Raw genomic sequence first — 11,195 nt, forward strand, 5'->3', positions numbered from 1 at the left:
ATATCAGCTGTTACAGAAGTTTTCTTTTCACTGTCCCTTTTTTGACTTGTGATATGGAATATGAGCATTAGATTGATAATTTTTCTGGATTCTGTGTGGGTTTTGTGCTAAGTGCAAATGTTGATAGATACAACAAAGTGTGCTTATTATAATAAGCATTTACAAACGCAKTGCATATTTTTACTGTATCAGAAGAAATGTGGTACAAATCAAGGTTAAAAAGGTAAACCTAGTTTCAATTAAAAAATATCTTTAGAGGTTTATTAATTTAAACATGAATTGAAAATAAAATCTAAATAATGATCATTGGTAAGGAAATTATTTGATCACAGTAAAATCTTGAAATGCTCTTTTAAAGAAATGATTTAAAAGGTTAATTTTTGTATTTGGGGTTTTATTTCCTTTTTTTAGCTGTATAATACAGATTCAGGTTTATAATTCAGATTAAATATTATATTGTTATATTTGAATTTGTTTTAAAGCCATTTACTTTAGCTTTAACTTCTTTCATACCATATGTTCTTGTGCTGCAGCTCCTATTTACAAATTGAAAAAGTGAGGGGTAAATCATCAGATTAAAACAGCTTGTGTGTCATAAACCACCAATATGCTAAGCCTTTGTGTCACTTAAACAGAAGTAATACCTAATAGTGTCACTTAATACAGCTAGGGTCTGCAAATAAGGAACTGCCTTTTGCAAGTCATAGTGATAAAAAGCTGAGATACAAATCCATATCTCAGCAACACCCTGCTGGTAATCAATCACAACACACCACTAATGCTGTGAGACTAGCTGATGTGGGAGAAGTATGTTTACCTTGTGCTAAAATGAGGTTCATGGCGGAGATGGCATCTTTTCATCCTGTGGTTAACTCCAGAGCTAACATAATTCAGAAGATAATGCATCTTACTGTGTTTGCAGATCAGAGAAGTGAGCTTATGCAGCACTATTAACTCTGAAACAGTCCTTGTTGACTGCAGTAAGAATACTATATAGTTACTACTATGAATAACATAGTGTAAACAGCACAATGTATTAATCACTGTACAGTACTTAGATTTTTGGGTGTACCAGTTAAGATGCTGACGAGTGGTTTGGTATTTGGAAGAGCTCAGTACTATTGGGTAGGTCTCCCTAAAATATCCTAAATAGTAATTAAGAAAATAACATGCTCAAAACACTAGTCTTTTTTTCCTTTGTCTTTAGTATCTTAATAGCTGGCCTGTATTACTGACTTAGTATTTCAGTAATCTAAGTTTTAATAATTGCYGATTGGGGGAAAGGAAACTTTCTACTCTTACCTAGTCTTCTCCTTAGTTCTAGAGTTCTAGAGGCTCAAGAAGTTGTTAAGATGTAGTTTTAAGCAGCAGATATGTTAAATGTCTGTTGAGAAAGTAGAACTGATTTGGCCCTATTCAGTTTGCAATTCCCCACAYATCCACGTACAAGGAGTTCATGACTAGAGCTAATCTTCTATCTTCTGAGAAATGTATTTTGTGTAAACTTTGTTTTACTTTGTCAAAAAGAAATTATTTCAGGTGAAAAAAAAACACAAATAATTTTACACTTTCTCTTCTGGATATTTCCAGATTTTCTTCTGCTCAAGTCCTCTTTATCCTTGTTCTGTTTTTGATTCTTCGAGAATACATGAGTGCCACCTCTACGTTGACTCAACAGCATTGATATGGATGACCATAACTTGTTCTTTTCTGTATTCACTAGTGAACTTTTTTTTTTTTTTTGGTGGAGATTTCTGCATTGTTGTGAAGTATAGTATCAGGGAGCAGCAAGAGCAGGCTGCTCGGAAAGGAAAGGAAAGGAAAAGAAAGGAAAGGCAGGAGTTGAGCGTGATGGCAAGGCAGGCCAGGGCAACAACCTCATGGACAGCAGCACAGCCCCATAGTGCCTGGACCAAGAAGGGCGAGCAACTTGGCTGGTGGTATTCWGCTTCAGCCACGAGCTCTGGGATTGTCAGATGTCCATGGTGATGAAGCAGGTCTGAGGTTAAGCCAGAAAGTTGTGTTTGGGGGTCAGGGACTGGATCAGTCAGGTAYGTGGCCAGGCATTGGCATGGCTGCAATGTTGTTCAGGCAGAGACCTGCCCCTTGCAACAGCATTAGCTTAAATGCAGCCCCTGAGCAAGACCACACCGAAGCCTCTCTCAGCTCTTGCTTCCCCACAATCTGAACCAAGATTAGACAGCTGCACTGTATCAGCTGGCCTTGAATGCAGGCAGCTAAACAGGGGTGAGGGACATTGCTGTTTGGGCCCTGCACAGCACTGATTCTTCTCTTCTGTTGGTTCATTCCTCAAGAAAAACTATAAAGAAGTCCTTTTGTTTGTTCAAGGTGAACTTGTTTCAAGAGCACTGATCTCTGAATTGACGGCATTGGATGCTTTTCCTCTGTGGAATACGGTCTTGGCTGTACTGGTCAGATCAGTTTGAACTTYAAGGATTTTCTGATTTTATTATTTCCTGTAGTCCAACTTTAGGAATAAGTTTTAGGAGGACATTCAGGATAGTACAACCAGCTAATCAAGGCCTCACTGAAGATTTTGAGCAGAAGTTTTAGTCTGCCTATATCATCTTTATCCCTGGATGAAGGACAGATTTCACCTTTTCCCATCTAAAATTAGTTAAGGCCTTCTGACTGCCTTAAATGATGGAGATGAAAAATGTTATAAATGATGCAGAGGTGAGACCTCAGATTAAGTTAGCAGACAATGCACAGATTCAGGTCACTCCTAATGGAGGTGGCAGAATACATTTAAGATTCTTTAGCCGTGCTCAAGAGTATCTGTATGCCATCGTTGCTACCAGGCTTATCGACTAGATCACTTTGTATGGTATGCCTATGTCCAGCTAGGGTTTGGACTAGTAGGTTTTTCATTCTTCAGCCTTTGTTCCCAGAATATTGATTTTCTGTGACTCAAGGAAATGAAAAAATAGTCTGGACTGATGATTCATGGGAATATTTTGATTTTTTTTTTCCCCTCTCCAAGTTAGGAGCTTTACTTTTGAAAGTTTTATCCTATGAGCATTTGTGAAGTATGAACATTTCAGAACCCTGTAGCGGATTAAAAATCTTAGGTAATTTTTCACTATTAAAACTGATGTGATTTTACTTTCAAAACAGAGCAATCTTTTAACACAGAAAAAGATTGCAATGAGAAAATATATCTGTTTGCAAAATCTGAATGTTATTTTTCTGGACAATAGTTTTTTTTCTTACAGATTTTATCAATTCAATATAAGATACACTGATGATAACAGTTTTATAAAAGGAGTTTAAATTCAAGATTGCAGGAGCACAGATTTTTTAAAATTAGTTGTATAGCTTTTCAGTCTGATTCAGACCAGCTTATTTAATCAATAAGCCCTTGATATGAATATTAAATGAGAATACTTAGGGGTAAAACAATGCATGTGTTTGAATTACGTAATGCAGTCAGAACTTGACATATTTAACACAGTTGGAACTTTTTGCCGCATTCAGAAAGTCATACTCAGAGAAAGCCTGTCTTGTCCTCATTTGACTGACATAGGTATTTCTGATGTGAAAATTCTGTGATCTTCCTAAAAATGAGTGAGAGCAGTGATAGAAATTAAGTTCCAAAGTAAGTAATCTAAGGGAGTAAGAGAAGCTGCTGGTACATACTATACACAGTTTAGATGGTGCTACAATGGTGTGTGTGTGTGTTGGGGGGGAGCATTCAAACAATCAGTGAATACACTGAAAATTACTGTAACAACTTCCCAAAATTACCTTTACCAAAAGGGAACACCCAGCTGGCATGCTCACAGGATAGAGAAAAGTTTCTTGCAAATTCAAATCTAAGTTAATATACTCTAGCTTCTTTGAAGAAAAAAAAAATCCCCTGTACCATATGGCTGAACATCATTACCTTTGAAGGTTATGCAATTTTAATATTGGTTAATAATTAATATCAAAACTTAAAAATAGACAAGTCTTCAAATATTACCCCTTTAGACATTTTCTATTAAGCAATCAATGACTTACTTTAGAGAATAAATTCATAATGACTTACTTTAGAGAATAAATTCATAATATAAATATTCAGTCACAGTTAATTTATGTATAAATGCTATTAGTGTTTCACTGTCATCTTTTCTCATAGTAATCTGGTCCAGGGTAATAATACATTGATTTAAATATATGTATTTATCCATGCTCAGCTATAAGAATGGTATGCTTTATTTGTAAGGAACTTAAACAGTTCAGTAAGTCAAAGGAAAATGATAAACTGTTTGGAAGCACGTCTGAATTTAAGGTAAACTCATTGTTATATTCTTCTTAAAAATATTAAATTTCAGGTAGTTCAGCTGTTCACTGATACTCGGAAGATTTTGAGTTCAGATCTGCTACACTTTGAGTTCTAATGTGGTTGCTACTATTCTGTAGCTTTTTCCAGCACAGAAAGGGAAAAGAAATGTAAAAACTTCTGTTGATTTTGAAAATACTGGGGTCATTAATGTTGGAGTTTGTATGAACAACCTTTATGGTAAGCCTACAGAAATGGTACCTAGAGCAATTGGGTGATTAAAGAAGAGTATCATCTGTTAAGTATTATTTTCTCTTGATTCTGAATTAATAAATAAAGGATTAAGGAATAGTTATGTAAGACTTCTAAATATAGAGTGATAAAACACAAGTCTTGCATTTCTAGGGTRTATGTTTTATCCTAACTAGATTCAATTCACTTAAATAAGGCAATTTAATCAGTATTTAGTAAATTTGTCATTTGATACGGTAGGTTCTTTCATCATATTTCACTTTAATCAAGAAGGGTAACACCTGTGGTTTATTCACAAAGGCTTCTTTTGTTAAGTGAACACCCGGAGGCCATGAAGCAATTACATTTGTTGCTTGTACCAAAGTAGAAGGCACTTAAATAGACCTTAGCAGGGATAGATGAGAACTTGCAGACTTTATTCTTTTGTCCAGCCCTGAGATTAGTTCTTATCCTAGCTCAAGAAGGAAGCCTCTGAATGAAAAGAAAAGATGGGAATGATTTAAAGTTCTTCTTAAGTTTAAAACTTTGATATTGCTGGAGGTGATGTGAATACCTTTGACCTTATGAAAGTTCAGACTTTACCCATTCCCAGCTGATTGTACCTGTTGATGTTCTTTGACACACGCAGACTGCTTAGAATTCCAAGAGGAAAGTGTTTGTAGTGCTCTACTTTATTAAAAATCCCTATCTCTCCATCTTCAGTACCCCCCAAAGATTCCCCAAATAAATAAAGCAAAAAACCCCACAGAACACAAAATTTCATTTAGATTGTTTGGATTTTTCTTTTTTATTTTATTTTTTTTGAGACAGGTTATTTTATCTGTTAATCTTATTTGTAGTGTATTAGTTTAGTAGTATCCCAGTGAACATGGTACAGTCATCTCAGGTTTGAAGTCATTGAGATTACTCAAATGTTTGGTGTCATGTAAAAAGCAGGAAAGAATATAATTYTTTAGCGAGTCTCTTCCCCCTTTATGTAAAATAATGTTTCATGTTAGTAAGTATGCACCAAAGACCTTTTTTGTACTTCAATTTTGCCAGTTTAACTCTACCTGCACAAGGAAATGACAACAGCCTTGCAAATTTAGCCACGTTTTAGCAGTGAAATGTGCTTATTTCATTGAGCTGAACTAGAATAAGCTACCGATAGAAGCTCCGTGGTTTGGCATGATAAACTCGCTTTTCTGATATATCTGTTCCTGTGTTAGAGCCTTCACAGCCTTGGAAGGGAGAAGGGGGAAGAGTCAGGTGTCTAATYGGTGTCCTGTATTCTCATGCATATAATCTGCACCTCAGATAACCCCTTCTCCTTAGAACTGCTGTTCCTTGAAAATAAATCCTCAGATAATCTGCACAAAACCAGAGGYACAGTAGTAACTGAGGCAAAGGGAGTAGTCTGTGGAGGATCAGAGGCAGGGTGTTACTGAAAGAACCCGTACTGCTGTGGAGCTGCTGGTTTTTTCACATGACCCACAAGTGCAGTCATTAGGCTTTTAAGACTGTCATGTCTTAGTTCTGGTGTCTATGTAAGGAAGAACTAGAATACTGCCCAGCTAAGTTGAATGTGCTTGGCACTCTCTTCAGCATTTTTTAGAAAAGGTATTCATTGTATTACTGTATTAACAGTCTTGCTTTGTGTAGTATAATAGTAACTGCGATTTTGGTTGTATTTCTTAGATACAATTAGTTTGTCTTAATAACTGATCAATGGCAAAATGCAGCAGTGTGAATCTGCAGGCAAGTGGTTTTGCCATCGCTTTTTTCTTGGCCCTAACGGCCTGTTGGTGTATAAGTAACATAGTGTTACTAAAAGTGTATATCTTCAAAAAAGATTAGAGTTTTTCTTTGGTTAAAAACATATCTTGTTTACAGCTACTGTGGTTACATAGCTTTGAGAAGTTGCAGACTTGGGTTTTGATTCTGCAAAGACTGATGCACAGAGTTACCTTTATGCAGTGTGAGTAATCCCACTGAAATAAGTGATGTGGTCTAGAAATAGCTTGGTGCATAAAACCTTCAAGTTTTCTGCCTTTAGCCTTTATTTCAAAAGGGCATAAACAGCTTTTTATTATTATTATTATTATTATTATTATTATTATTATTATTATTTAATTTAATGATTATGGCCTGTCACCAGTATTTGGTTTTACATTTTCTTGTAATTCATGTGATTTTTAGTGCTTGTCTTAATTCTAGGTTGTAGTGAAGTGCTTAGATGATGAACAGGCACCATACAATTGTATTACACTGTGTTACCACTAGATGAATCATACACAGTGATGGTATTCTTGAAGACAAATTTAGAGATGTAGGGTCCTGTCATACTTTCCACAGGGAACTATGAAAGTTACCATATGTAGTGAATTTCAGGATGTAAGAATGTTCTTTACTGCGGATATTCTACCTAGAATGCAAACTATGAACATCTTGCTTAGACCACGTAGAATTGGTGATATGCCACAGCTGGCTTTTTTTTTTTCTTCTGGAGTATAGATATGAGAAGGTCTAGAAGTGTTTAGATACATCTATGCTATGAGTGGGTCCTCATCTCACGTAGTAGCAGCTGAGCTTTGTTTTCTGCCCATGAATCAGGGAAAGTTGAAAGAGAGCATAAAATAGTAGCATAGGAGTGAAGCTCTTCTAGAAATGTGATATGCAAATGTGGGATTTGCTTTTTTTTTATATCATTAAAAATATTCCTTTCATAGTAATCCATGTTTCTCCTCCTTGTATGTTTGTTGAGAAAGTCCTTCAAAATGACAGCAGTTTGGTGTGTGATTTGTAATTTTGGAAGACGTTGGTTAGGAGACTTTACACCAGAAAGGTCAGAATGCTGCTTTGTACCTGCTATGCAAACTCTGTGCGTATCTGCACCTGAACATGCCCCCTGAAAAGCAAACTCTGTAAGGAGAAACAGATAGTGAAAGCTTTAGGTGGATACACTGTGAATGATTAGAGATGAGTATCCAACTAACATAGTGGTTTCTGCTGGACGTTCCAAATAGGCTGTATGTTGCAAAATTTTTGAGGAAAATATGAATGTCCTCAGTTCATTCTCAAATGGAAACCTATCAAAAATATCTGCGCACATATGCTGAGGTATATAGTCTATACAGGTCATTTGATTCTGGATAGAAATCTTATTTTGTTTTTTTGGTTTCTTTTAACTAACTTCTGGTTGGTTATTTTGCTTGTAAAGCTGCTTGAGTGGAGACTCTTTTCTTTTGCTTTTTATGTAAATTAGGCTTTTAATTAAAAAGTGGCTGATGATACTAGCTATACAATCCTGGACTTAGTTTTATTTGTACATTGCTACTAGATGACTTGTAGTAAATTTATGCTTGTGTGTGAAGATTATTAGGTATTCCTTTACAGTTCAGTAAAATAATTTAAATGTGATGCCTATGCTGCTATAGTGAAATCTTACTGCTCTTTAGTTGGATTGTAGCATATTTTTTAATAAGGTTTAYGCACATACTTATTTTTCGTGATTATGCTGAATCTCTTTCCAATGTCAAGGCTGGATAGGTAGCAGCAGCACTGTTTCACTGAAATGATAAAATATTTTCTCTGAAGTGCATGTTAAAGATGGACCTAAATTTGCTTTTCTTTTATCTGAGGGTGACAGGGCCTTCATAACTTTCATTACCTCTGACAGGAAGAAAATGATATTACAAACATAGAATATCTAGAAAGCATGGTAGGTTGAAACTTCTAATTAACCTTTACTGTTAGTCTTGGTTTACAACTAGTGCATAAAATCAGGATTCTAGCTATGTACATATTTGAGGGATACCAAATTATTTTGGAGCTACTTATCCCAGATATGAGGAAGAAAGGAGACCTAATTGTCTGCTACGTTATCCCGAGGAAGAAGTCTGCCAGCCTGCAACTTGGTGTTTACTAGCTGGGAAGTGGCCCGTATGCCCTGTTGACATGCAGTCTACTAAATAATGGATAAGCCAACCAAACTTCCTTGCTCCAAGACTGATACTAAGAGGAGGGTAAAAATCATCCAGCCTAAACCTGGTCTTCCTAGAGAAAACTCCTTCCATGCATGTGCCACCAATCTAATAAGCCTACAAAGTCACACAGGGGGCACACCAGCTGAACCTGGAATTGCTGTATTGATGGATTTGAAGAGTTTTGATTTGATTTGAAGAGTAAGAGGGAACCTGATGAAACTAATGGGAGATGTGTTTGAAACACCAAGGAAGGTACTACTTTACACAGCAGTAGGTAAACTTTTGGAGCTTGCTGCCACAGTAGATGAGGGGAGAGAGGGAAACAGTATCAACAGGTTTAAGGAGAGTTTAGATAAATTCATGGTCAGCAGCTCCATAAATAGATTCTAAAATGACTAAAGTTTCAACTACATGATTTTTTCCTAGAAAATGTGTGTTACCTTAAAGCACACACTGAATATTACCTAGGTCAAGAATATGTTGCTACAATTTCATCCTGATCTAAAATTTTAGAAACACAAACAGATTGGAAAAAATATTTAATACTGGTAAGAGGTTATCTGAATCTGAAATACCCAAGCAGTTTTATGTATTGCAAGCAGAAAGGTTAGTTTAAGATGCATAGCAGTGGCTGTGTTGTATGAAATATGTTTCATGTATGAAAGCTCTGTACTCTTAGGTAACAAATACATCTCTCTTGCTATTTCTCATCTTGTCATTGAGTCAGTCAGTGAATGCCATGAATCTATGGTATGTAATATAGTTACTGCATAAAACATATAGGCAGTGAAATGTCTTTGTCATATAGTATAAGGTCACCATCATTAATTTTCAAATTATAAAAAGGGATTTGCTGTTTTGTGATCATCATTATTGCAATATAATGTGTTGTGGATTCTGCCTGCACATAGAATGAACTGTGATCTTAATTAGAACTTTGACAAGCCCACTCCGATCAAATGATGAGATTATTCGTAATTGGTGTCACAATCAATTACCAGTTAGTTCATCATGAATCTACTAACAGGTCTAGCCTTGGTGCTGGCCCCAGGATGTTGATGAGTGTGTGGCTGCCCTGTTCATGCTGTTACTGCGACAGGAGGGCAGATTTTCAGTCAACATCCTAATGACCTCTTTTGAAGTCTATTAAATTAATGACCCTGTCACATTGGCCTAACCTCTTACATCTTCATTTTGGGTTTTTTGTTGCAAACCATTGTTTTTTGAGCACATGATAGAACAGATACTTTGGAACACTCCCTCTCATCCCTCCCAATCAGGCCCTGTGTTGTATTAGAGTCTATAAAAATATTAGTTTGTTATATAGTAATGAAATATAGAATGCAGAAATTACAGAAGTATATCTTAAGGCAAATGATCCTTAATTTCCCTTATGGAAATACTATTCTATTTTTTTCTCTTTACATTTCTATTTGGTTCTGCTTAATTATAGGTGCCTAAAGGACATGTTTGGTTAGAAGGCGATAATCTCAGGAATTCTACAGATTCCAGGTGTTATGGACCTGTTCCTTATGGACTGATAAGAGGACGCATTTGTTTTAAGGTATATTTATAGTATTTAAACATAGTTAGATTAATACTTTTGTACTGCCTGGGTGTGAGGCATTAAAACTTCTTAACAGTCTAACCAAGACAAATGCGAATGAAAGCTTGAAGACATCGGACACTTGCTGTAATAGGATGACTCAACTTTTTTGAGGGAGGATTAGTTTTCTTGAAGAGCGTTCTTTGAGCGTCACTGCTGTGCTGAATGAATTATTTAAAATTCATTAAAATGAATTATTTTGCAAGGAAATCCAAACCTGGTACAAACACATGTGTACCCACAGGTCTGTGTGTCTGCACTGTCCCCCACCCCTTACTGCATGAAAAATACATTCCATCCTTAATTTTATTGTTTCCTCTGCAAAATGGACAGTTCTGTATTTCACTGTTCTAATTTGAGAAATACAGTTTGCAATAGTTCAAGAAACAAAAATGGAGGAAAAGGTCAGCTTTGCAAGACTTGCAAAGTCAAATCTATACCACCATACTTGTCCTTTACTTCTTAAAAAATATATATATATATAAAAAAAAAATATATGTTTCCATTACTGAATTCTATAAATCTCCATGATTCCTTCTCCTTCAATTTTTTAACCATCCTGTATCTTTATTTCTCACTAAATTATACTTTCATATTCATATTTACACTATTTAGTCATTTACCAAAAAGAAGACAGTTTCCTCTTCATAAAGAGTTTAATACAAGAAATAAGGGGCTATAATACTGTAGGATTATGCGCTAGCTTTTAGAAAGCTAGCTTTAAAATGCTGCCATTTTGAACAATGAAAAAGGTTCTGAAGACTCTTCTCCATAAATTTTAATACAACAGCAAAATTATAGTTTAGCACAGTTATATGCACAGAGAAGATTAAGTATGCAAAACGGTTAAATTGGAAAGAGCGAATGTTCATTTTTATGAACACAACTTAGGACTTTTCAAAAAAACCTTACAACTATTGACCATGATCGCTAATTGCTAACTAAACCTGAAATAACATGCCCTCCCTAGATTTGTTTGACCTCTGTTCTTTATAGATTATTAAAACATTTCCTTTGAGTTCTTCCCTAGTCTGTACTGAATGCTCCCTGTTCCTTCTTTATATTGTTTGATTTACCATATATACCA

General features: G+C 35.6%; 1 protein-coding gene across 5 annotated transcripts in view; it reads left to right on the top strand.

Moving 5' to 3' along the window:
• The window catches only part of IMMP1L (inner mitochondrial membrane peptidase subunit 1), a 38,574-nt gene that overhangs the window by 23,297 nt on the left and 4,082 nt on the right, over positions 1-11,195 (top strand). For all 5 annotated transcript variants that reach the window (XM_085300870.1, XM_085300869.1, XM_085300873.1 and 2 more), the window contains exon 7: positions 9,956-10,066. In XM_085300870.1, the coding sequence (XP_085156996.1) occupies positions 9,956-10,066 (111 nt within the window). The remainder of the gene's footprint in view (positions 1-9,955; positions 10,067-11,195) is intronic.

Source organism: Rhea americana, unplaced genomic scaffold (genome assembly GCF_003343005.1).
Source record: "Rhea americana isolate MKP2758 unplaced genomic scaffold, rheAme1 scaffold_17, whole genome shotgun sequence".
NCBI classification, from domain to species: domain Eukaryota; kingdom Metazoa; phylum Chordata; class Aves; order Rheiformes; family Rheidae; genus Rhea; species Rhea americana.